General features: G+C 53.5%; 7 protein-coding genes across 8 annotated transcripts; 4 read left to right on the top strand and 3 right to left on the bottom strand.

Annotated features, from left to right (window-relative positions):
* Positions 1–1,636: 1,636 nt before the first annotated feature.
* CKM354_000826300 (uncharacterized protein) lies at positions 1,637–2,446 on the top strand (the record flags this gene model as incomplete). The annotated part of the gene is made up of 1 exon (XM_044803632.1): positions 1,637–2,446. One exon carries the CDS (start codon positions 1,637–1,639, stop codon positions 2,444–2,446), a length of 810 nt encoding a protein of 269 aa, XP_044659567.1.
* Positions 2,447–3,401: 955 nt separating this feature from the next.
* Positions 3,402–7,979, top strand: CKM354_000826200 (uncharacterized protein; the record flags this gene model as incomplete). 2 transcript variants are annotated; one of them, XM_044803630.1, is made up of 4 exons in its annotated part: positions 3,402–5,265; positions 5,332–5,618; positions 5,686–6,414; positions 7,188–7,979. In XM_044803630.1, the coding sequence occupies 4 exons, from the start codon at positions 3,402–3,404 to the stop codon at positions 7,977–7,979; spliced, it is 3,672 nt and encodes a 1,223-aa protein (XP_044659565.1). The 2 variants fall into 2 exon arrangements, with proteins under 2 accessions (XP_044659565.1, XP_044659566.1); XM_044803631.1 differs by lacking the exon at positions 7,188–7,979 and having other exon boundaries at positions 5,686–6,456.
* Positions 7,980–8,659: 680 nt separating this feature from the next.
* On the bottom strand, positions 8,660–10,384 carry CKM354_000826100 (uncharacterized protein; the record flags this gene model as incomplete). Its single annotated transcript, XM_044803629.1, has 2 exons — positions 8,660–8,777; positions 8,829–10,384. The coding sequence occupies 2 exons, from the start codon at positions 10,382–10,384 to the stop codon at positions 8,660–8,662; spliced, it is 1,674 nt and encodes a 557-aa protein (XP_044659564.1).
* A 1,192-nt stretch (positions 10,385–11,576) lies between these two features.
* CKM354_000826000 (uncharacterized protein) lies at positions 11,577–17,549 on the top strand (the record flags this gene model as incomplete). Its single annotated transcript, XM_044803628.1, has 1 exon — positions 11,577–17,549. The coding sequence occupies one exon, from the start codon at positions 11,577–11,579 to the stop codon at positions 17,547–17,549; it is 5,973 nt and encodes a 1,990-aa protein (XP_044659563.1).
* A 503-nt stretch (positions 17,550–18,052) lies between these two features.
* CKM354_000825900 (uncharacterized protein) lies at positions 18,053–19,921 on the bottom strand (the record flags this gene model as incomplete). The annotated part of the gene is made up of 1 exon (XM_044803627.1): positions 18,053–19,921. The coding sequence occupies one exon, from the start codon at positions 19,919–19,921 to the stop codon at positions 18,053–18,055; it is 1,869 nt and encodes a 622-aa protein (XP_044659562.1).
* A 2,035-nt stretch (positions 19,922–21,956) lies between these two features.
* Positions 21,957–22,758, bottom strand: CKM354_000825800 (uncharacterized protein; the record flags this gene model as incomplete). The annotated part of the gene is made up of 2 exons (XM_044803626.1): positions 21,957–22,103; positions 22,156–22,758. 2 exons carry the CDS (start codon positions 22,756–22,758, stop codon positions 21,957–21,959), a joined length of 750 nt encoding a protein of 249 aa, XP_044659561.1.
* A 1,469-nt stretch (positions 22,759–24,227) lies between these two features.
* Positions 24,228–25,817, top strand: CKM354_000825700 (uncharacterized protein; the record flags this gene model as incomplete). The annotated part of the gene is made up of 1 exon (XM_044803625.1): positions 24,228–25,817. The coding sequence occupies one exon, from the start codon at positions 24,228–24,230 to the stop codon at positions 25,815–25,817; it is 1,590 nt and encodes a 529-aa protein (XP_044659560.1).
* Between the last annotated feature and the right edge of the window lie 104 nt (positions 25,818–25,921).

The following is a 25,921-nucleotide window of genomic DNA, read 5'->3' as shown; positions in this document are numbered from 1 at the left end:
CACACTCACACAACCCCTGCATTCGGTGTGGCGTAATCTGTTTCCACCAGCGGCAGAGGTGGCGCCGATCACTTATCGGAAACCACCGTGTAGCTCGGTGAGAGATACAACCACCAAGTACACGACATGCGACGTGCCTTCGCTCCTTCTACGGGCATCATGAATCATTGGCATCACAAGCAAATGCCTCCATCGGAAATCGCATTCGCCGTCGAGGCACATTGCCCAGGTAGCTGGAATCAAGCATTGTGAGGGTCCGCTTTTGCACGCACATGGCACTGTAATCTCGATCTTGCTTTCCATTCAGGACAGGTACGGCTGGCCAAAGTGCAGTCCCCCACGTTCCAGTGCTGGAAACGAGCCACTTGACAGAGCCCATGGTCTAAGATCTGGCAAAATCCGATGAGTTGCATTCGCTCGGAGCATTGTCGACGAAACTGCTGAGATTCTCCTGGGGATTGCTGTGCCTGCAAGATCGGGCCGTCGGCGCAGATTGCATCTCCAAGACGCTTTTGGAGTTTGCTCGCCCTCTTCTTGCCCGCCGCTGCGTACCTACCTCCGACTGGGCTCGCAAAGATTGGTGAGAGCTGGCGAGACGTGGCGCAGAAGACGAAGATACATGTCTGTATCTCCGGTATCGCTAGCTTCTGTGTGAGTGTCAGTATGATCCGCTGCTACCAAGACCTCGCAGAGATGGCGAGCCTTGCTGGCAGACCACGCACAGCAACAACCAGAGCTCGCACAAGACAGGAGACACGAGCGAGAAACGTTATTTCGAACGAGTCGATGACTCGTATCACCTTTGTATCCCTGAGGACGGCTTTACTCGTGGAAGTTTAGGATGGCAGGACATCTTCGCATCACCAGGCTTGTCGTGGGTAGCTTTGCAGCTGAACCGCAGGCCAGGCATGTTTGAAGTATGCGCGGCTAGGCAATTTCCTCAGCGCAAGATGATCGATATCAGTGGCGAGTGCCCAGACTTGATGAGGCCTGTTTCAGTGCTTCCTGTCGCATTTCGAAAAGTTCACACACACGCCACGCTTCTCATTAAACGCTCGAGGTCGTTGTGCATGTTGTACAGCAGCGTTGGTACATTCGTAAGTGGGGCAATGATGCTTGACGAGAAGGGCAAGACGAAGAAGAATGGTTTTGTGGAAGAAGATGGAAGAATGGATGGCGGGATTGAATGGGGCACGCGCACGGACTTTTTGGCGGCAACGTCGCTTCCTCATTCGTTACACAAAGCACATGTCAGTGAGCTAGTGGTGGGATGATGTCGACACGGCTCCTCGTCGTTTTCACAACTCGCATCTCCACGCTGCACACTCACAGCTTTCGAGCGCCATATCACAAACTCCAGGTTGATCTGATTGGTCGCGACGGTGACGTGCATTCAAGGCGCGGGATCTCGCAGGTGTGCAACCTTAAGTTACTCCAACAAGCCCGGCCCAAGTCCATGGTGCAACTCTCCCTACAGTCGACCCAGTAGAAGAAGTGCAGGCCAGATACGACCCATACGTTGGAGGTAGCTAACTTATAGCTGCACCGATCGCCCACCATGTCCATCAAGTAAGTTTCTACGCCTCTCCTGGTCACGTCGGGCGTGCACTTCAGGCTGCAGGCCACAGCAAGAGCTATGCCTACAGAGCATCGACCTTCGAAGAGACGGGCGGTTAACAAATATGTTCGCAGCTGGGTCATGACCTCGACTGATCCCAATAAACCATTCACACCTCTGCCCGGCGAACAGCTCGTCCACACAACACCGAAACGTGTCCAGCTGTCGATCGAAACGCCGAAGCACTATCCTGGAAAGCAGCAAAAGCCATACTCACTCACACATTCGAATGGACAAATATTCCTCACAAACTCGAGAGTGATATACTTGCCCGACAAGCCGACGGCCGACTTCAAGAGCTTCGCAAGCCCGATCCTCAGCCTCCATGACTCCCACGTCACGATGCCTTGGTTTGGTGCAAATGGCTGGCAGGCATTAGTACAACCCGTTCCTGGTGGAGGCATACCTATACCGAGCACAGGGGTGTTGGAGCTGAATCTCAAGTTCAACGACAATGGGGCGTTCGATTTCCACACACATTACGAGCGAATGCGGGAGCGGTTACAGCAGGCAGCGGAAACGCAGCGAGAGAGTGGAGGCGCGGGCACGTCCAGATCGGCAATAAACGGAGGAGTCGATGTCTCAACAGTCCCGCTTGAAGACCTCCCAGCATATTCAGAACAAAGCGATGCTCCACTTATGGCGCCCACGGCGATGGGGATCGCGCAAAGTCCTGTGCTGCAGCAACAGCGAGACATTGGAGTGCAAATGGGTCATGGAAGCGATACGAATCCACCGAACGAACCGCCGCCGGGTTATGAGGAAGCGCAGATGGCGACCTTGCGTGACGAGGCTGAGTGGGCTGCGGAGAGAGAAAGAGGGTCATGATGGGCGTGTATCGTAGAGGACATGACGGGCATACGAACGGCAGTAACGACTTGGAGCTGATGAAATATGTATTGCTAAGATGATGATTTTGGTCCAGCGTTCAGCAACAAGCGGTAGATTTTGGTATCTGCAATATATGTGAGACACGGCAGCCTGTGCCGAAGAATTAGTTGGGGTTGGCATATGGAAAGGTATTCAGGCTTCGTCTCAGACGAGTGAGCCAGCAAATAAAAGGCACGAGTAGGCGATGGCGAGAATCCATGTGTGCCGCTTCATGTGAAAACCATGTGTCGTACCAACGACGAGAAATGTCGGAAGCAGACGAGAAGGGCTGCAGATGCTGCCGCTGCGCGGGGAACGACAGGCTCGAGGGCCGAGGACAGCGTGAGAACACGTCGCGCTGACCCGGCGCATCGCGCGTGTGCTGGTGCGCATATGTCCTCGTGGAGAAGAGCGCGTCAGGCGGAATAGAATAGCAGAGTACATGTAGTTGTCAGGTGTTGTTGTTGGGGTCGAGGTGAAACGGACGGCCCACGCGATCAAAGTCGGCCTCGACATCATAGTTGGCGCTACGCTACCGCACTCCCACAGGTGCTGTCTGCACAGATCCCATCCGACCTCCACCACCAATCTGCCACTTTGCACGCACCGACCGCCCGCTCGCACGCTCCATCGCCGAGAGCATTGGCCGGCCCCGGTCTCCGCAACAGCAGAAGCCATCACTACCCACCCACCAGCCGTGACACAGCAGCAGCGGCAGTAGCGACGGCGCCGGCTGCAGCAGTCCACGGCCTGATCCTACCTACCTACCCCCTCCGCCGTGCACTCCCACTCGCGCCGGCAGACGCATGATATCCACCACCGTCCCCCGCTGCACCGACCCTGCTGCGCACACACATCGCACCGTCCCCGCGCCGTGCTCGACCGCCAGCACGGCGTCTCATAGCGCGCAGCCATGTTTTGGCGCTTTGGCGGATATGCCAACATAAGCACCATTGACACCATCCTCGACAAGCAGGACGTCACCCTCGAGGAACTTCTGGACGAGAGCGACTTGATTCAAGAGCTGAAGCAGCAGAACAGCAAGCTGATTGAGTTTTTGCGGGACGAAGAGCGCCTCAAGAAGCTGCTTGCCTATGTGATCGCGGAGCCCAAGTCGGAGGAAGACGCCGAAGCCACGGGCGAGCAGAAAGAGGCCACACCCGGCACGCCCAAGTCTCCAGGTGAGGAGGAGAAGACGTCAGGCATATCCTTCTTCAAAGGAAAGAACCGAGCGCGATCGAAGTCCGTGAACAAATCGGGCGCCGATGGCGAGACTGAGCAGGAGAAGAAGGAGGCACAGCGGAAAAAGTATGCCTATGTCGCGTGCGAGGTGCTCTCTTCCGAGGTCTGGTCTATCAGTGAAGCCTTGCTGGAGCAGCGTGATCATCTGCGCGAATTCTGGCAGTATGTGAAGCGTCCTGCGCCCTTGGACCCCCTACAGGCCGGCTACTTCACCAAGGTCAACGAAGCGCTGCTGGATAAGAAGACGGAAGAAATGCTCGACTTCTTTAAGAATCTCGAGGATATCGTTCCTTCAATGCTGCAGCATGTTGACTGCCCCATGGTCATGGATTTGCTGCTCAAAATAATCTCGCTGGAGAAGCATGAAGGCGGGCAGGGTATTGTAGACTGGCTACAGCAGCAGAACCTCATCCCGCTGTTACTCGGATACCTCTCAGATCAGCACAACGGTGCGACTCAAACCTCTGCGGGCGATTTTCTCAAAGCGATCATCACGATATCCGCGAATGCCACAACACAGGACCAGTCCGTCATCGGCCCGAACGAGCTCACACGGCAATTGGTGTCTGAGCCATGCATTCAGACGCTAATTGACGGTATGCTGAAGGGTGGCAATCCGTTGACAGTGGGCGTTGGCATTGTGATTGAAGTCATTCGAAAGAACAACTCAGACTACGATTTGGATAATCAAGTGGGACCTGAACCGAAGACATCAGACCCCATCTATCTCGGCACTCTTCTTCGCAAGTTCGCGACCCATGTACCAGACTTCATGCACTTGATTCGATCGCCCAATGCCCAGAAACCACAGCTCAAGGCTGCGTTCGGACGGAAAATTCAACCCCTGGGCTTCGATCGGTTCAAGACGTGCGAACTCATGGCTGAATTGCTTCATTGTAGCAATATGGGCCTCTTGAACGAACGCGGCGCCGAAGACGAAGTTTCAAAACGCGATGCGGAGCGCAACAAGCTCAAGGCAGAAGGAAAGCTTGCCACTCCACGAGTACGCCAGAGTCCTACGCCAGACATGTCTCATGACGAGTTCGGCAGCAGCGTCGATTCTCACGGATTCCATCATGCGGAACGGCCCAGCGACGACGACCTCGATGAGAAACCAGAAGAGATTCGAAAACTGGAAGTGCAGAATGCCTCGGACGAGGACGGATTTGAAAAGGTCAATGCCCCCTCAGAAGACTTCCCTGACGAGGTCACATTCGACGACCTGAGCGAAAAGATCGATGACACGACTCATAATGATCTACCAAAGTTAGAGAAGGTGGTGAAGCGCGATCCCTCTGATCCTCAAAACCAGTCGCCTCAGTCGCCCATGAGCCCCAGCGCCATTCCACAGCCGCTATCGCCGAAGAAGAACGCCGCATCGCCTCCCAAGCAACCACCTCCCCACTTTGACCCTCCGCCTACGCACTCTGTGGACTCACCAACGACTGCAGAAGCGACGGATCGACTCAACGACCTGGATGTGGATGAAGATACCGTGATGTCCGAATTTGGCGAGGAGCCAGAGGAGGACAAGGGTAAGCAAAATGCGCGCCAACTGTATCAGCAGTTCCTATCAGAGCAATCGCTGAGCATGCCTTCAGATGACGGCCCTTCAGAACTCGAGCGAGAGCTGGCTCGCGCAGCCGAGAAGCCTGCGCCACTTTTTGTTAATAAGACACCAGCCCCAAGTCAGAGTGAGCCCACATCATCGAGCAGTGAAAGCTCACAAGACATCGAGCAAAGCACGGCGACCTTGCATGCGAGAGCGCCGAGCACATTGTCGAATGGTGAACGCGCGCCCTATGATACCGAGCTCGATGGCAGCCCCGTTGTGGGCGATTTGCTCAAAATTAAATTCGTGGAGCACCAGGTCGTGCCAACCATACTTGTGAGTGCCCTCTCCATCCTCCCGACTGACGAGTGTTCTTTGCAGCAAACTTATTCCACTATTCTAGGACTTCTTTTTCCGTTTCCCGTGGAACAACTTTTTGCATAACGTGGTATATGATGTTGTACAACAAGTCTTCAACGGCACGCTGGACCGCGGTTACAACCGAACTCTGGCATTCGACCTTTTCTCTCCAGCTCGAGGACCAGACGGCAAGACCGCAGAGGAGATTGGACTTGCATCCGGTAAAGACATCACAGACCGCATATTAGACGGGCAGGCCGCCTCGGACGAATCGCAGAAGCATAAGGGCATGCGACTGGGATACATGGGCCACCTGACATTGATAGCCGAGGAAGTTTGCAAGTTCGGCAATAAGATTGGGACTGAGGAACTGGACCCGGCTATCACAGAGCGTGTCAGCAGAGAGCCATGGGTCGTGTACGTGGAAGGCACGCTTGCGGAAACGCGAGACAAGGACAATGCAGTCCTTGGTGGAGTGCGGCCGGAGAACGCGATAGGCATTCGGTCGATGGGCATGGGTGGAGGCGGGCTCTCCGGCGGCTTTTCATCGAACACTCAGAACACACTCGCCAATGCAGGACTCGGCGGCAACAGTAGCATGACTCCACAGGACAGTTTGGCGTTACAGGAAGGCTCGGTCGGACAGAGCTTCGAGATCAACTCCGGAACCATGCTCTCTGGATTTGGCGACGGCGATGAAGACGAAGAGATGGAAGACGAAGCCATTATCCGGGAGAGAGAAAGACAGAGGGCATTCGCGGAGGATGAACAGGTCGGTGAACTTTCGTTTGATGTTGACATGGACTACCGATGACCCCCTCCGCACGCGATCACTTCTCCCGCACATACCCTATTGCATATTTTCAATCCTCCTATCGAATGTACAGATGGACGAGCATAGCGAATGGAAGGACATTTAAGAGATACGATGAATGGCTGGCTGCTGTACCACAACCAACAGGCTGTACGACTTTTCCACACACAAACACTCAGAACTTCGCAACCTGTTCCCCACACACAAAAAACCAGTCTACAAAATACACATCGGCAGCAAGACCGAAGCAAGCCAAGACTACACATGTACAGTTGTCCAAAAGAGCCGGAATCCGAAGCGGATGCAGATTGATGCTTTGAGATGGTGGCTGTTTTTGGGTTCAAATGACACCTGCGGTCCGATCCTTCGTAAAACAATTTCGACGGTCTTTTGGAGCCGGACGTCACGCGACAGCCACACTAGCTTCGCTTTTGATGCCGTATCCATGACCGTTATACTACTGCGAGGCAGGGTGGTTGGTCATTGGTGGTCTTGCTTCTTCTTTTGCCTGAATTGGGCATGCATGAATCCGTGCTTTCTCGTTGCCCTATTCCTTTTGATCCTCCAGCACCTTGCACACACCTACCCTGGCACATGCACCTGCACATGCACACGTCCCTGCACTACACTGCACTATACTACACTACCCTCCACTACACTGGCGTGATCAGATGTGAGATGCGATTCATCTTCGCAAGCATCATCAACTGACAATTCCATCTTTCGTTTAGGACACGCCATCACCAGATTCCAACAAGACATCCACAGGCACAGTCCAACCTCTCAACATCCCACCTTCACGAGCCCGACGCACCCTCGCCGCCCGCTTAGCGCAAAAGAACCAAGACAAAACTCTCGACAACGACCCCGATGCAGCAGACGCCTCCGCTGTCGAAATCGCTTCTACCCTCCCGGAAGAACCCCTCGAACTTTCAAACTCCCCGGAACAAAGTGACAGCACGAAAGGCCTCGACGGACTACAAATCACAGGCCTTCGAACTGTTTCCGGAGCAGGTCATGTCTCTCGTGCGAGCGGGAGTAAATTCTCTGGACTTTTTAGTAGTAGTGATTCCGATTCCGACAACGATTCCGACGATGACGATTCGAGTATCGATGAAGATGATGCCGGGAGAGATCACACTTTGACGAGAGATGGAGGGGATTACGATGATCCTGGATCTTCGGGTCCTTCGCCTTCGAGTTCGAGTCGACAGCTCGCATCTTCTTCAGCTAAACGTCGTTCTTCGAAGCGGGAACGAAGACCTAGTACGACTGAAGCGCAGGTGAGAAAACCTTTGGATGATGATTCCGACTCAGAAGATGTGGACTTGGAAATTGGGGATTTGCCGGAATCGATTGAGAGGAAGTTGGTTTTGGATTCGGCGGCGAATAGTGGGGCCTCGCCTTTTGGAGATCCGCCTAGGGGATTGCATGATGATGATGATGACGACGACGACGACGACGATGATGATGATAGTTCGGAGGATGATTTGGTGGAGATTCGGCCTAGGAGGACGAGTTAGGGACTTGAAGATTCTTTGGCTGGAAATGGGACGATGGGGAAGGGGAAGGGGAAGAAGAGGTCTTTTGAGAATCCGAGGTTGGATTTTTAGGGATGGGCTTGAGGATTTGTTCTTGTTGTTGGAAGTTGCATCGGTTGCTGTAGAAATGGAGGTTGGTGGTGGTGGCGATGAAAGACTGTTGGTTAGGTATGATAGAACGATTTGCTTGGGGAGATGGGAGGCAGGCTTCTGGGGTTTCTTCGTATAGCGATTGATGGAGGTTTCGATTGGAACTGCAAGAAACAGCAATGGCAAGCAGGCAGGCAAGTAGAGCCAGTCAGCTACTACAGGGTCGGAATGGTTGGCCTTGCGTGATATGACGAAGCATCGGTATTGGCGCGGCGATTCTGCTTCCAGGGTGGCGTTATACAGGGCGAGTTTCTGATGTTGGCCGACACTATCAGGTGTCGAGAGAAGACTCAAGATAGACAATTGATGAAAGAGAACAGTCTCAAGCTTGGGGTTCGTTGGTCGTCAAGTGCAATTTTGTCCGGCTCAACGTTTCTCAACGTTCCGCCAACCTCAAAGGTTGAAAGGGGAATATGCTCTAAAGTTTGTGCAGATCTCAGCTGCTGCATGCCATTTTGGGCGTCATCGTTATCCGGCCGTTTCTTATCCATTGTCATAAGATAACAGAAGTTTTATATCGCTGGTGCCTGCCAAGCTTCTCGTCGGATCTTCATCAGATTGCTCTGTTTGTGCGGGAAAGAGATTTCCCGCTCTTTGTAGAATCCTACATCTTCGAGGTATTTTCGTATTCTGTTGAAGGTGTTAGTGTAAACTGCAGAAATGTCGGAAAGGGCGACTTACTTCTCATTTTCGACTCTTGGCTCCAACATGACGGTGTTGGTCCTTGAGTCGGCCAACCAGCAGTGATGAACCAGTGCGGTGATCCAGACCTTGAAGCGATGCTGGCCGCGGAACTCTTGTTCGCCGACTAGGACATGCAAGCCCCGATCGAAATCGTCAGCGGCGCCGCCGAGGTAGCTGGCAAGTCTGTCTTCTTTCACCCAGTATATCTCAAAATATCCAAAAGGTTTCCCGTCGAAGCATCCAATCACGGGTATGGAGTGTTTCGATGTAAGTCCAGCTTTGAGGAATTCTTCCTGATGCGACATGGGACCCTCTTCGCCCCAACTGTGCGCCACACGCGGGTCGTTCATCCACTTGTGTAGGAGCTCAACATCGGTCATGCTCGTCGTCTCACGAGGCTCGGTTGGGTTCGCTCCCGTAGTATTGATTGTAGGGATGGCAGGGTCCGAGTGGGCGCTGTGGTGCCGCAGAATGTCTCGCCCTGACGTAAGTGAACCTTCGGGTCCTGCTTGGGAGAAGGGTCCAGAGTAGGTGATTGGGCGTTTGCTTAGTGAGGCAACACGGAAGGTAAGGTACTGACCCAGGCTGGGAATATATCGAATATAGAATGTCTCGCCTTGTCGAGGTGGTTTGGGGCGGATAGGGTGCCTGCAGTTGTTCGTGAAGCCGTATTGCAGGGGGGCAGGTGGGTAGTATGTTGGCAAGTGCGACGAAGAGTGAAACGGTCCCGGTGGCGTGCCTGCGCGATTGATTAATGTCGACTGCGATGCTGCCATGTCGCGTAAATGAGTGCCACCTTCTGCGTCGTGAGTCCTGGTGCCTCTGTTTGGGCTAGACGGCCTACTTCCAGCAGGGCTGAGAGACGGGTATGGAGAGTTGGTCTGCATTGGGGTGAGAGTAAAGAGATATATCCTCGGGTCCATTTGCCAGAAGCTTCTCCGCGACACGAACATGTTGGTCCAGCCCTCGGTGGGATTGCTTAGCCCGTCTGCTGGATCAAGGCCGACAGAGGAGTCTTCAGAAGCAATGAGGCCCATTCTCTCGAGTTTGGGAAGGAGATGTCTGCTCTTGAAGATGCCCTCTTTATTGATATAGATTCTCCATTCGCCCTTGGGCTTGCCAGCATTGGGGGTCTTCTCTGACGCAGAAGTGGTCAATTGCGGCTCAGGCTCTTTCTGGTGGAAGTACCAATACAAAGTCGCCCATAACATCATGGCAATTTGTCGTGTTGGGCTCGTCGGTGGTTTGAACTCGGTCGAGGCGGGATTCGAAATCGAGGAGATGTACAGGTGATCATTTTTCAAGCTGGGCTGCTTGTAACGATATGTTCCCTGCTTCTTCTGCGGCAGCGCGTCTGAGTCGGTGGTCCCAGCTGGATTGCGCTGCCCTTCGCCGTCGTCCTTGTCATCCTCGCAGTTTAGGATAATGGTCCAGCCGGGAGGAAAGACGTTGTGGTGGTGACTCAAGTCATTCGACTTGAAGTACAGCCCACCAAAAACCGGAGTCACATTCAGTGTCTGGCCGTTGGGAAGATGGACCTGGTGGGGCGCCATGGTATTTGTGAAGTTCCTCGCTGCATACGTCTCCGAAGGCGAACGTCGTGATTTATATGTGCGACGCAGAGTGGAGCAGATGCGTGGTCACGGTATTCGTCTGGCAGTAGTCGTGAGTCGTTTTTCCCCCTCCTTGCTAGTTGCTCGACGGTGGTGGTAATGGCGCTTTCGGGCCGTATTGTGCAGTCCGACGTTCGGCCCAATGGCTGGCGAACTGCTTGGCCACGCGCAGCGACAGTCGGGTGAGGCCTGAAGACGCGTGAGAGAGCGTGACATGGGGAGGTGGGTGTGTCGTCAGTCGTGTGAGGGTCGCGATAGCCGAGCAGCAGCAGTCTCGCGTATCAGCATCCCACCTACTCATTTGGGCGACGGGCACAACGCCTCAGGAGGCTCGTTCCGCCGCTGGACAATCAAACCAATTCGATAGTCGAGCATTGCGCAACGGTCGAGACTGCTCCTGAATCGTGATACTGCGCGAGGTCTGAGATATGCTGTGGCCGTGCGATGCGCACGCGACGGTCGACGAGGTGCATCGCCATGTCGAGGACAGGTCGAGGATGCAGAGCGAGTGTATTCTGCACGACTCGCTACTGTACTGTATGAGCACCGGTAGGGGGTCGCTGTCAAACGGAGCCCGCTTGCCCCAAAACGTGGCTCTGCGCAGCCACTGGCGCCGTGCGCGCCCGCATTATGCTGCTTCAAGAATAGCACCTCGATGTTGAAATGATCGCCCATTCTTCCACAGCCCTGCCACGACCTCGCGACTGCTCACTGGCGATCTTCCCGACCTGATCTCACGCACTAATCTCCAACACCACCGCCGCCTGCATTACCACCATTCTCGCGCGTGTTTGCTGGTCGGAGAGCACCAATCGAGAACGAACGAGCGAGCGAACGAACGAAGCGGCACTGTTTCCCACCTCACGCCATATCTCCAGACGAGACGTGATTCCTCGAGCCACGAGACATCACAATGCTGCCGCCACGGCAATCTGCTTGACCGCGCCGTCACACTGAAGAGGTCTCGCCTCGCAACCTGGTCCTGGCCTCCGTCCATACCCTGCCTCTGCATGCTCCCGATCCAGCCTGCAGACATAATCTACATACGACGCCCATACCCTGCGCCACGCCCTGCTGCGGCCGAGTAGCACAAGTCGGAGCGCGGCTGCGCGGGAGGACAGTGGCATAGAGGATGTTTGGAGGCAGAGCGCGCGACCCGCATCCGCGGTCTCCCTCGACTTCCACCAATGCTGCTCCCACTTCACCTCTCCCGCCGAGACCGACGACCAGCGAAGCGCCCATTTCGCCATTGCAGATGACCTTCGATTTTGAGCTCCCAAACAGCTCGCACGCCTCCGATCTGGCCTCGTCCTTCTCGCCCGTCAGCCCCGAAAGCGCGCCCAAGTCCCCGCCACTCAGCGATGGCCGCAATGCTCGCCCGCCTTCAGCCCGAAAACCGCACGGCGGACTGCAGCTGATGCCTCATATTCCAGCTACAGCCGTGAGGAGTAATAGTAATAGTGCGCGTCGTATCATGGCAGGAGAGGCGCGTGAAGCGGGCTGGAACGCTGGTGATAGTCTGGGCAGACCTGGAGGTACGGCGTCCAGTCCAGTCGCTGCAGGAGGGAGCGGGACGGGTGGAACAACGACGCTCGCGAGGAGCAAGAGCGTGCTGAGCGCTCGCTTGAGCTCCAACTTCGAGCCAACCATTTCAATGGACTATGAGCAGGAGCCCATGCCTCTGTCTCGCACCCCGCTCTCGGGCACGCAGGATGAAAGGCCGAAGACGGCACATGGCAATGGCGTCGGTCTGAAGATGGAGGCTTCGCTGTTCCCCCAGCGCGCCGAACTACCGTCTGCGCCCCAGACGCCACCTGCTACCATGCCATCGATGAATCGCTCGTTCATTGACAGCCGCGATAAGCCCTACAGTCAACCAACCCGGCCCTTCACCCTGCAAAGCAATCACAGCTCGCCTAATCTGAGTCCCAACGCGAAGACTAAGGTCTCCACGATAAGAGGTCCCACGCCCATCTATAGCAATAGGATGATCAGTCCTCAGGTCAGTGCGCAGGATTTGAGCCAACAATCGAATTACAGTGGCTCTACAGCTCGTCCAAGTACCCGTGCATCCAGCAAAACCGTCATCACTGGTGGCCCGTCAACGACGATAGGAACTCCGTACGCAGCCACGGCAGACTCGTTTCCCTTGCCCCAGCACGTGAAGACGCGTCCCAAGACTGCCGGCGTCATCTCCAGTGTCGCAGGGGTGACCGTACCCACTCACCACACGTCATCCATCAAACCAACTTCCAAGTCCTCCAAGTCAGAATCGAGAAAGTCAGAGTCGAGAAAGTCCGAGGTACCCAAAAAGAAAGGCCGTTTGCTGAATCCGATCTTCTTGCTGCAGCGCAGGCGAAGCTCGCAGGACCCCGACGCTGTGGAAGCGGAAAGAGCGACTCGCGAAGCTCAAGCTCAAGCTGTAGCGAGACAGAAGCACGTTTTGGCTTCTGGAGTCAACATCCCGCCTCCGGACTTTGACCCACGAATCCGAGGCAAAGTCGTTCACGACTTCAGCGCACCACGAGAGAAACGGAACACCTTTGACGAGGCGAATGGCCCCCAATCACCAAATATACAGTCGAGCCCGTACCCTGAGCAGCCTATGTCCCCGAGCTTCCCTCCGCGCCATGCGTCGCTGGTGAACAGAGGCACCAGAGATGCACAACGACGTAGTACTCATACTCCTGTGTTTAGAGAAAACCTGGACGAGAACCCCGAAACATCGAAGCGGATCAGCTCAATACAGGCCGAAAATCTTGAAAACAAGGAGTTTTTACAACGAGCCTCGAAGCACTCGCATGCTACAGCGCAGTCTCAAGAAAGTGCCGTGCTGCCTCCTTTTGCTCGTCGGAGCCAGATGCTAGACCCGATGCAAGCTAGCCATTTTCGAGATGACGATTCGAATCGTTCGAGCGATCCAACAGGCCAGCTAGCACGCACTTCATCGTCAACAGACGTTGGCGAGATCAGTCCGGTGACAGCCCACAGCAGTGGGCACGACCCCATCAGTCCCATTTCTGACGACCCAACTAGCCCACTCGGATCGAGGCCTGTCTCGCATCTGAACACGTCGCTTGCCCAGGGCTCGCACGCAAATGAGAACAGAAGCCCTGGTATGGAACCCCAGCATTGGCCCAGCAACGACAAGACATCAAGGCCATATTCTACTGGATTTGCGGCTCCACAATTTGATACCATCACCGAGGCCAGCGTTGACAATTCTCCCATCGAGCCAGCCCCTCGGCAGGCACCCGCGCAAGAACCCAAGTACCTTGCGCATGGAATTTCGATCAAAGAAACGGCAAACGTAGCATCAGCTGAGATTTCAGATCCAACGTCGACTGGTGTGACAACAGACGCCAGCGTTGGGGTTTCAAACGACCAGTCGCCGCGCACATCTCCGGACGATACCGCGACCTCTGCACAAGGCACGCCTTTGAAATTTGTCGAGAAACGAAAATCTGCTGTCGGCCACTCTCGCAAGAGCTCGACGTTGCCTAGAAAGCACGCGAGCAATGCATCGAGGTTCTCGTTCCAATTTGGCGAGAGCGCAGCTGAAGAGCAAGCGCTAGAGGAGAAGCACCGCAAAATCGCTTCCCGGGAGATCACTCATACGGTCGTTCGGGGGAACAGTCCGGACGAAGATGACGAGGACTTTTTCGACGAAGACGCAATGGACGATATGGATGAGCTAGAAATGCAAGCTTCTTCAGACGACGTCCCCTACACGACGCTGCAACCTCCATCGAAGCCTGGCGATGGGAGTATCTCGAAAGCAGGCACCTCGCAAAGCTCGCTGTACCTTCAGCAAGCTCGCCAGGTATTACGCCAGCCGGAAAGTGATGATGGTTCGATATACGATGATGATGAGATGCCCCAAGTCACTGACGAAAGGGACATTCCATACGCAGACCATCCTGCGTTTCGAGCGCACGATGCAATGGTAGACTCTCGACATACTTCGATGGCAGTTGACGGGTATTGGCGTGACAGCACGATTGACTCGTACATGCGAGACTCGTACTACCCACAGGGTAATGGATCGCGAACGACGCTCAACACATCATCTGGCCAATACGCAGGGTACGCGCAAGACTACTTGAGCGCCATTGATCGAGACAGTCAGCGATTCTCCCGACCGTACTCGACTCTCAACGTCCCAGGTCAAGCTCCAAAGCATCAATCGACCACCTTGTTGCCGAAGCCGACTTTACCTCATCGGGACAGTGGGAACAGTGAGCGGAATCGTGCTGTGAGCGGCTTCAGTTTTAGCACAATTGGCGCGACACCACCATCGGAGCGAGCAGATCCGATGGGCGACGAGACTCAGTACAGTAGAGGTGCCAGCTCCTTGGGTGATGCTGCAGACCGGATCGACACTGCACACCCCAGGTCCAATCTCTACTTGCAAGATCAGCCCAACTACTCTGCATCGGATCTTGCTGGTCGACCCAATGGAAGCTCACATACCGCAACCTCCAGCAATGCATCCTCGGATCTGCGTTCCCAGAGAAAGTCACAAATCGACGGAAAGCCGAACGCGACGCCACTCAGCTCGGCAGCCGATGGGGCTTGGAGCACAAGTGCGGGAAGTTTTGACAACAACAGAGACACGACCTCGTCACACACAAATCGCAACGAGTCGACTAGCACAGTCAGCTTTGCTTCGCCATCCAGGAGCGCTCTCAGCAAGCAGTCACAACGAAGTGACCGAAGCTCGGAAGACTTTGCGCGAGGTGGGCCCGACGACGGGACGAGTCCGACCACGCCTCGCGACGGCCATGTTGACCACATCGGATTCGCTTCGATGGTTCCACCAACAAGCAAGGAAGGGTATGACGCGCAAGCGAATCCTAAGAGCAGCACTATACTTCCAGTACCCACTGGACTTGGGTTAAGCACTTCTACGGACTTCGACTTTGGTCATCAATTGTCTGGCATGCCTCTGGACACCACAATCGTCGACGCCAGCGATTCCGAAGACGAGCTTGCGGCCAGCCATCCAAATTATGGTCAAATGGGAAGCTTCAAACAGGCAGCAGCGTCGGCCGCAGATAAGCCATCAGCCAACGTTGCAGAAGAGACGAGTCCGCAACAGCCACGCCCTACTGAATCCGAGCGCCATGTTGCTTCGCAGACGGATTCCAAGCAAGTGGCACCAACCCTTTCATCAGCGCACACCAGCCCGAAAAGTCCGACGGAGTCAGCACGGGAGAAATTTCGCCAGAACCTTCACGATCGCATTGACAGTTCAGCCTCTATAAATGGTCGGCGGCTTCCTAGCGCATCCAGTGCATCAGCTGGGAATAGCATGCCCGTATTGCCATCTGCCAGCAGAAACGGGACTAATCACTTTCCAGTGAAGTCTTCGCCAAAGACAGATGGACGCAAGCACGAAACAGCTTATGATGATAATCAAGACGATATGTACTTCGATGATGGCAATATTGGTGTCGACTTTGGCGAGCCGATACCTACAGAAGGGGGATTCAATGAGGATGCATTCGATGACGACAGTTTCCTGTACCGGCCGAATGCTGCTGTGAATGCTCCACAGGGCTATGCCCACAGGAAACAGCCCAGCAATCTTTCATACCATAGCAATGGCAGCGATGGTCCGTATCCTGCTTTCGCAATGTCCGAAACACAGAAGGCACTGGCACGGACCTCGCAGCTGATGGCGGAAGATTTGCCTATTCCAGCACCCGTCGACCCCAAGTACATACCTCAGAGGAACCCTTCTGAGGACGCAAGAAGGCTGGGCCTTAGCGATCGCGCCCCTCCCGCGCCAATATCGGAGAGCGACCCAGAGGCTATAATGCACTTGCAAGACAGCCTGCAGAAGTATCACGCAGCCCTGGCAGCCGCAGCAAATCGCGCTGCCGCTGAAGGGAGGTTCGTTCGCCAACCAAGCATTGCTTCGACGGTTGGGAGCTCTTTTGACCCACGCGAGACCGCGATGCCTCGACTCGCTATTGATACCCACAATGTGCGTGACGACGTGAGCATGTACTCGCAAAGCGAAGACTTTGGCGATAGCCACCTGTCACGCTCCAACGCCAACGGAAGTTCAAATGGCGTCGAAGCTCAACGCGACTCATTGTCCAACGGAAAAGCACATCCTCCACGAATCGGTAGCTTCGATTTTGGATTCACAGATCCTGGCATAAGCGACTTTGGCGACTTTGGCGACTACGATGATGACGACGACCTGGTGGCAGCCGCCAATGCCGAAGTACTGGCGTCCGACGATGAGGGCTTCTATGGGCAGGAGTTCCAATTTTACGGTCGGCCTCGCGCGAACTCCAATGAAATGCAGCCTGTTATCGGCGGCTATTTCGGTCCAGATGGAGATGATGGCCTGCAACGGAACAAGAGCTTAAGAGAGCCCAACCTCACTCCGATCACGGAGCGATCGGAATTCAGCACTCGAAACAGTTTTGTGGCTGGCATGGGGCCCTTCGGACCTCATTCCCCAGCATTATCTCGTATGCCCATCACGCCGCTGATGGAACACGACATCACCTCATTCGACGATTTGCGAAGACTCAGAGCGCAAGCATTTGGTGGCAGCGGAAGAAGTGAGAGGAGCAGCTCCAATCGCTCAAGCCAACAGTCATTCCACGTGCAAAGCCCAGGAATTGACACGAACGTTGGACTCGCCATTGCACATGGCCATCCCGTCGGTTCGCCCATGCAATACGGTTACAGCAACGGCAGCAGCACATCAAGCAACACTTCAAACGTGAAACCCCTACCTATTGACACAGGCTTTAATTTTCACGATAGTCCACAGTCCGCCACCTCCAGCAACGGCAACTCCTTCGCTCTCGATGTGGACGCCACACCTAAAAGAAATACGAACAATAATGTGTCAGAACCTGTAACGGCGAAGAAGATTCCGCCGAGAATGATGAGTCCCACCAGTCCCAAAAGCTCGCACTCCCGGAGTGGAAGTGGAGCTGATAGTATTAATTATGTGCGCGAGTCAGATCCCGAAAGTGGGCGTCCACGATGGGTCCTCGAGAGGAGGAGAACCAGTGAGCAAGATGGTCAGCTCGAACTCGTTGGGCGGGAACTTGTACAGGGAGGATGGATTTAATGGTTTCACGAATGATTGACTTTTGAATTCTGAAGAGTCTCCGAGAGTGGCACGAACAAAACTTGTGTCTGAGTATTTAACTTTTCTTCGATTGTGTTATTACGACGATAAATGGCCTCGGCTGCAAGAAGAGGGGGTAGCAGAGTCCTTGACGGGAGTCGACTGCCGAGATTCTATTGTACATGATGTTTTTATGTGGAGGGCAAAGATCTTTAGGAGCGAGGAAGAGGTCGAAACGGAACCTCAGCTGCTGCTGCATAATGTTTATGCTCGCCAGCCTCCTTGACTGCTTTTCATCGTTTGAGCGAGGAGTCTATGGGCCAGCTGGCGCTTTCTGTGTGCATATTTCAGTCGGAGAACTACATGATAACGACGACAACTAGTATTTTTATTGCTATCATTACTTCCCGCAAGCTGCTTCGCACAAGCCCTAGGACATGTCTGTCGGTCCAAACTGCATTGGCATTACATTCAATCTGCATCTGCTCTGCTCAATTATACGCTCAATGACTCTCAAAATCCCGTCTTGGCCACTTTTGCTGATCACTCACAACTTCACCGTCCATGGCACCATAGAAGTATGCTTCGCCAATGAGGACAAAGTAGTCTTCGATCGGCCTCAGAACGTACAAGACGTCTCCGCCATACAGTGCACACACCAAATCTCCTTCGTGGGTACCATAAGGTCCGTTTCCAATTCTTCCACTTTGTGTCCTGAGAATAGCTCGCCCCTTCGTGACGGCATATGCAGACCTCTGATATTCCTCCCATTCGGGAGTAGGCACAGATCTGAATTGCATGTGACCTTTGAGGGAGAAGAGATTGTAGCCGAAGGCGTAAAGAGTGTTATACCAGGAATTGAAACCTCTCTCTAGATATCCATCCATGGCACGATTGTGATTCTCGTTTAGGCCAGCTGTGATAGCGAAGATGAAATCGGTAATTGCTTCTGCACTGGGAAGGTCCGTGTATCCGCCTTCGCTAATGTTGAAAGGCCAGGCGAACATTGGGGCCATGAGCGTAACATATCGGGAGGCGTTGCGCGATACATCAACCCATTTGATTTTACTCCCGTCTCGTACCGTGTCGAATATGTGGCCTGAAACTCGTAGAGTATTCCCTTCGATAACGAGCTCCCTCGCCACACCTCCACTAGCATTAAACTCCTTCAACGGCCCAAGCAGCAAAATATCCTGATCAGGCGGTTCATTCCACCTCGGTACCCACGAAGGAAACGCAGCCAAATTCGTATCCTTCCAATTAACCCTCTCAGCAGTCCTCCCATGCCAATGATAAGACAAAATCTCCAAACTCTCACTGTTTTCCAACACAATCCTCGAAACTTGTGTATAAAGTTCCTCGACAGGTACCTTATAATCCACCACCACCCCCTCCAACCCCCTCCTCACAACCTCAAACCCCAATAACGCGAAAATCATATCCCTCGGATCCGTCGCTTCACACATATGAAAGGCTTCCAGAATCTTCGCCACATCGCCAGGCTTGGTGTAACGTCTGAAGACGCTGGACATATTCCCCGCAGTCCACCAACCCTTCGTTCGAGCTAATCGTTGAATATGGAGTTTCCGATTCGTATCGTATTCGGTTCCGATCCATTGCGCCGCGAGAACGAGATCGGACCAGTCGAATTCGTGAGGGCCGATAAAAACTGTTGCGGATGAACAGGCGTTGATTTCTTGGATGACCCAGATCCTACTGAAATATGGGCGGTCAAACAGATCAATCAATAGCTGCCATTCAGGCGACTCCAATGGTGGTAAAAGCCCGCCGATGATGCCTTGGTGTTTGATCATATGTCTGAAGTCGCCATCTTTGGGGAGTTTGGCATTGCTTCCACGTCTTTCTCCTTCAGGTTCCTCGAAACGGAAACCTTTGCGAATTTCGTGGATGAGATCTATTAAAAGGTTTCGAGCATCTCTGATATCGGATGTTGGTTTCCCTAACCAGACTAGACATTGGGAGGCTTGAGAGTAGACATCCCACATCAACATGACTTGAGAAGCTCGTTCGTCGAGATCGGTTTGGTTAATGCAAAGTGCGTCAGCCCATAATACTCGTGGATCATCTTCATCGCGGAACTGTTCTAGCGCTTCTTTGAGGTTTTTGGTGATTTCTAGTTTTTTGTTGTCGCAGGCAATTGGGTACTTGATTTTTGCATCACCCCAGACGTATGAGATGGCTTCGTAGGGAGATTGGACGTCGTCGAGAGAGATTACTGAGAGGGAGATTTTGAGAGGTAAGAATTTGAGGCCTGGGTGCAGCGTGAGAACTCGAATTGATCGCTTGTCCGGCAGTTTTTCGTATTCATATGATGGCAACGCCATGGGGTGTTCATTTTGGCTGAAGATCATGTCGAAGCTTCAGAATGAATGTTGTGCGACAGGCTTGATTGCTCTTTAGTTAATGTTGTCACTGGCTCGTATTACGCTTCGGGTTAGGCGATCCTGGAGGCGTATGGCTGCAGATTCGACCGATCTGGCCAAGATACTTCAGGACATGTCCACCGCTGAAGAACTTTGGGTACAGAATGACTCCTGTGTTTTGGAAGAAACGGGGCCATTCTCCAAAGGTGCAATCCGTCTTGACGGACATCTCTCAGAAGCGGATCCTCTTGTAAGAACCTGCAGGCTGAAAGTTTTCGTGGTCTGACGAATATCAATGGGTATGTCTTTGGGGTTGCGCAGATTTTAAGACATAATACTAAATGTATTATCGTAAAATCGCAAGAACACTCACATGCGGATCTCATTCAGGCAGCTCTCTGAGCCTGGCCTCTTTAGCGGGCATCTCGGGGACGTCGCTGCCCGTCAACTCCTGCATCTCCCAACGATTACTATGATCCATTTCATAAAGCCCGGCCCTCGCATCCATCTCAAGTACTGGGTGCCCGGAGCCGATCTCGTGCTTCTCTGCCCCAAGTTGAGATGAATAAGACCCCCTTGCCAATTTATTTCTACGCTTTCGCATGAACAACCATATCCCACCTGCGATTATTGCAAGTACTGCGAGACCGCCAACGACACCCCCTGCTATGGCGCCTGTAGGCGTTGATTCACTCTCGCTAGGGCTGACGCTTGTTACCGCAGGTGCAGCATTCGTGTTTGAAGTCGCTGCCGGCTCTGACGTGGCGGCTGAGGGAGTTATAGCTGTCGCTCTGGCAACGAGGGAAGAGACATCGATCGAGTAGGAGGTGGCGCTTGGGTCGGCAGATGAAAGGCTAGTGAGTGCATCGCCCAAAAGCAACCCAGGCACCCGCTCAATAGGGTTGTCTTCTAATGATGCACAGACGTTGATTTGATCTGTTTGTGAGGCAAGACACTGTCAGCTCATGCGTACTTCGTTCCTTTGAATCCCGCAGACTTACTGGTCGCAGTCGTACACCTTTCATATTCTTTGAGGCAGCACCAAGTTCTATCTTCCACCTGTTCGCCAATGCCCCTGCAGCTTTGTTGAACCGAGCTGGGCCCTCCGTCCACGCCATCGCAGTTCGGGGCCACGGTATAGCACAAATTGGGATTTGCATCGCTCAATGTGTCACAGCAATAGTCTATATTATTCACGTCCTCGTGCGCACACATCGACCGCTCGGGGGTGCAGGTTATCGCATTACCGACACATGCACCAGTCGTGTTGAGATAGAAGTTGGTAAACCCTGCTGAGACAGAAACTGTAAGACTGGCAAGCGGTAGGAGAAGCTGAGTAAATGATAAGCCAGACATGTTGGCCATTTTCGTTGGCAGTCAACTATGCAACGTGGAAGGAGGAGACCGCGAGTCGCCTCCTCATTTATCGACCGGCACGCACTAACGCAAGCTGCAGCCGCCACAGCGCTTCAGCCTTGTAGAATTCCTACATAGTCTTTAGCGCAAGAGCTGCAGCCAAACAGGTCAATCTTCTTCGATCATCCGATTCTCGCAAGGATCTAGACGGCGCCATAGAGCTTTTCGCCAAGTTCCAGAAAATCAGCGTTGTAGCGCATGTATGTTTGTCGAAGAAACTTGTCGCTTCGAAGGTAGCATTTTATCAAGCCTGTCCGCCGGCATATCGTATTCATGTATTCAACATGCCATGATAGCTCTACGGCTCATTCCGAGGACCGAGGAGTGGAATTTGGTGCAGTATAACCCGCTGTTCGTTAATTCCAGGTATTGCTGGCTCTCAGCGCCGGATCTGCATTGAGAGCGTGCTAGTCATGCACCAGCAGGAAATGCAAATGTACAAGTCTTGGAGGTCTGTAGCATGTAGAAGACGCTGGAATTGAAGACCGATGGAAGAAGTCTGTCGTGACGGGTCTTACGATCTTCAGTGCCCAGGTCGCAGCAGCTTGGCGCACGAGGGATATATGCACGAGTGCGTGAATGTCTTCGACTGTTCCTCGTGATGGTCTCATCCCTGCGCTCTACACTCGGGCGTATACTCCTCATACTCTCCCCTCATCCCAAGCAAGATTCTCCCCACCCAATAACAACTCGACATCACAATCTTGCTGACCCAGAAACGACTCCGAAATGCCAGCTGTGTCGCACGAGGCACCTAAGCCAACAAATCAGTTGGGTCGCTGCTACGCAATAATTCATATACGCACTTCTGGAGTCAGCGGCCATACAAAAAACATATCGAACGGGATCCGGCCATGGAAGATGTGGTAGTCATGCGCATAATATATGGTCTGCAGCTGTACTCTCAGCATCGCCTCGAGCAACCACTCTTGTAAGCGAGAAGAAGCCGACAGCAGAACGAACAAGCCTTTGATCCAGAATGGGGTGGAAGCAAGCCGCGGAAACTTGTCACGATCCAGGATCGCACTGCAGATGTTTCTGTGCAATTTCGTGTTCGCTTCGATGTCGACCACCAGCAGCTCCTCCAGGTTGGCACTATTTCGGTTGTAGAGCACGCCCCACGAGGTGGCTTCGTCGAGTTGGCAAGAGTGAGAGAAGCCTCTGGCTCCGGAGTGACTGGCGCTTCGATTCTTGTCCCGGGGGCCAAAGCTGACTATCACTGGGCCACCGGACACCCAGGTCAGTTTGGAAGTATCCAGATCGGTGTAGTGCCAGTGAGTCCTGATGTCGAACTTGCTTCCAAACGGTATGGAGATCCGAATTGTGTCAGGTGAGGAGAAGGTGAACGTAGCTGCATTTGGCGCAGGCCGTTGAAAGACTGTGAGCTGAGTGGTGTTTGTGCGGTGCATGTCTGAAGCCGAGGGTTCAATGTTGAGAAGAAAGAATGTGAGATTGTACGTGATGGGGGAAGGCTGTGAATCCTCCAGCTTCTCTGTCTCGAACACGTGACGGAACTCCAAACTCTATACTTTACCTCATCCTGGGCAGCTGCAGCGACACGCTGAGACATGCGCCATGCGTGACAATAGTAGTTTCGTCCGCTGTTCGCACGAGGTTGTAGTTGGGACGACACAGGATCCTTAACGGAACTTTTTGGTTCGAATTGCGCCTTTTGCTCCGCGAGGAGTCGTACTCGAATGGCGGCAAGTCCATCGAGCTTTACTCGCATTGATATTGACTCTGAAGTCTTGAGAGCAAATGCTGTAAAGCATGCTATCCTTTCCGTGGGTTGCGGACGTTGTTGGTCCACATCGTGGCTGGGGTTAGGCATGGCGCAACACGTGGGTGGCTGCGGATTCGATCAGTCTGGCCCATGCACTGCGTACTTGACCTTGAGAAAGACTCTACAGCGACTGCTTATGAGTGGTTGGGCGTCGCATTAGCATGGAAAGGCTGCTCACGATGACTGGCCGAAAGTGGAAAGGAATGAGCCTTGCAAGCCTGCAGCAGAAGCTCTTGGCGTGACTGTTGTCCTCTGCCGATAGCACTGGCTCTGCCAACATAATTACGAGAGCCTCCAGTGCCTTCGTCGCAGCAGATTGATGCATGAATGCTGGCGCTGATGACGAGGACTGAGATGACGCTTTTGCGGGGTGACACTCCCTCGAGTTTGTCGATTCTTCTTTTTCCCGAAAAGGCGTCATCTCTTCAAACTGAAGTCCGCAGAACAATCTTTGAGACCGTGACGCATCAACGTGACACTTGTCCTGTTGGAATTTAGTGGATCACGTGGTAGCGTAGCCACGACAGGGCAGAGAAAGAGAGTGATGTCCAAATGCTCTGCTTTTTTACAACAGCGTCAAGCTGAACAATTCAGAAGACTCAACGCTCGTCCTCGCAGTATGTTTCCGTTTGTGTGTCTGCGCAGGAGCAGACGAAGAGTCATAGGCCAGAGTCATCCTTGGCAAAATGGAACGAAACAGGCAGAAGTCACGAGAAGGAAGTGGCCTCAGGAAGCTGCGAGGGGAGATGGCGAATTTTCGAAGCCTTATCTCGCCAAACCATCGTTCGGCACTTCATGACCCCTCTGTCGTCAGACTTAAGAAGTGCGGTAACTTTCGAATGTCCTGGTTGGTAGAACCAACAACCATCAATCAAGCTTATCCAACAAGGCTGACATTGAAGAGCTTCTTCTATGGAGAACCACTTCACGATGCTTGGCAAGTGACACAACGCGCCCTCGCGAGGCCGCTTCGCATATTTAAGTGACCTGAGACCCTCCCTTTTCGGGATCCTCAAGATTTTCTCGAATTCTCGACTCAAGCTCTCGCGGTGCTATGGAGGACCGTGCACTCGTGACTCGACATCTGATACAACAATGGCCTCTACTACTCGCGCCGGATCCGATCCTGGACCATGGGATGTATTCAAGGTCTTCGAGCTGATCAATCTGGATGCCGACCCGGAGAGAATCACTTGCGTATACGAGTGGGATGGCCCAGAGGGAAATTTGATTCGATGCGACAAAGATATCGATGAGGATAGACAAGTCCGCGCATGGAAGGACTTGCTTAATCTGCCGTGGGGAAGCGAGGACTCTTCCTTGTGGCGCGCGTCTCTCAACGGTGCTGCCACGCTCTTGAGCTGTGGCCGACACGACAAAGTGAGAGATGTCCAGACCGTGATCATGGGTTGGGCATCGCAAGCGAAGCTGCATGCGAACAAGGCTAGAGGGGATCGACTCTTGCTCGGACATGGCGAACCTGCGAACGGCAAGGTGATTCATGGTATCAGAGCCCCTAGGCCACGATGTGCAACCACAGCATCCAAGCCGAGAGTGCTCAACGGACTCAGAAGAACATCTTCTGGGTACAATACGCCGCTTCGAGACTTGCAAATGACTCCTCATGCTGGCGACTCCGAGAAGTCACTTCGCAAGGATTCGGCTCTGGACTCTTTCATGTCTCGGGCAGAGAAAGCACCGGAGAACTTCGACACGCGCGGCAAAACAACTCGTGGTGAACCGGAGGTGTTCCAACTCGATGAGGATGTTCAGGCTGTGCATGACGCCTTATGGATGGACCCTCGAAAAGTTCGATCAGCGTCGCCAGCTGGCCCAAAGAGACTGCGATCGCGAAGTGAGCCAGAAGTCCACATGGATGAGACCCATTTGATCAGCAGTAATGCTCGTGCCAAGTCTGCAACGATTGTGTTTCAATCCAGTGGACGCGAGCAGAGCACAAGAGGCAGCATTTTGGCATCCAATGCTGCTACGAAATCACCAAGAGAGGAGATTTTTGATGCCGAGCGTGTAGAAGTCGGAGCGCCTGAGTTAGAGATCTCAATCCAGCGCGAACAAGAGCTCAACTCTGATCGAAGGTCTCTCAACGACGTCCGCCAACCGAAGTGGGATGTCGACACCAAACTACGACAGGAGACATACGCAGCTGACGCAGAAGCCCACTTGTCTTCTGACGAAGTCGAGCGCCAGCGCCTTCGCGATCAAGCGAGACTCGAGGATGAGATCCGGTCTCACGTTGAGCAGGACCGTAATCAGAGCGGGAGCTTTGTTTCCTTGCCAGCACTCGCTGAGTTTGAAGTGATTCAATCCAGCTGGAAGGTATACATGCAAGGCTGGATGGGCCTTCTCAGCCTGGACGATGACTGTGCAGGAGCCGACTTATTCGCGGCGCTCCCAAGGCCAGTGCTCGGCGGTGAGTTGCGCGCGAAGTACGCAACCGAGCTTTCCAGTGACTTCGAATACGATGTCACCAATTTCTACAGGAACATGCCTGGAGGTGAAACTTTCGAAAGATCTGAAATCCGCAAGCAACTGAAGCTGGAAATTGCAAGAATCCATCCAGATAAAGTCCACCAGCGTTTCCCGTTGGCTGGAGCAGATAACAGAGTGTTGGAATTGACAACCCGAGTCACTCAGGTTCTCACGATCCTGATCGCGCTGGTGTAAGGCTGAAAGATCTGTGGTGCAGAATATGCAGGTTCAACACGCATCTGCCAGATCGCTTAGATGTACATATCGATACCCCATGGGATAGAATCCAGGTGCCGTTG

This window comes from Cercospora kikuchii (genome assembly GCF_019650295.1).
Source record: "Cercospora kikuchii DNA, contig_00005, whole genome shotgun sequence".
NCBI lineage: Eukaryota > Fungi > Ascomycota > Dothideomycetes > Mycosphaerellales > Mycosphaerellaceae > Cercospora > Cercospora kikuchii.
This window is presented reverse-complemented; position numbering and strand designations above follow the sequence as displayed.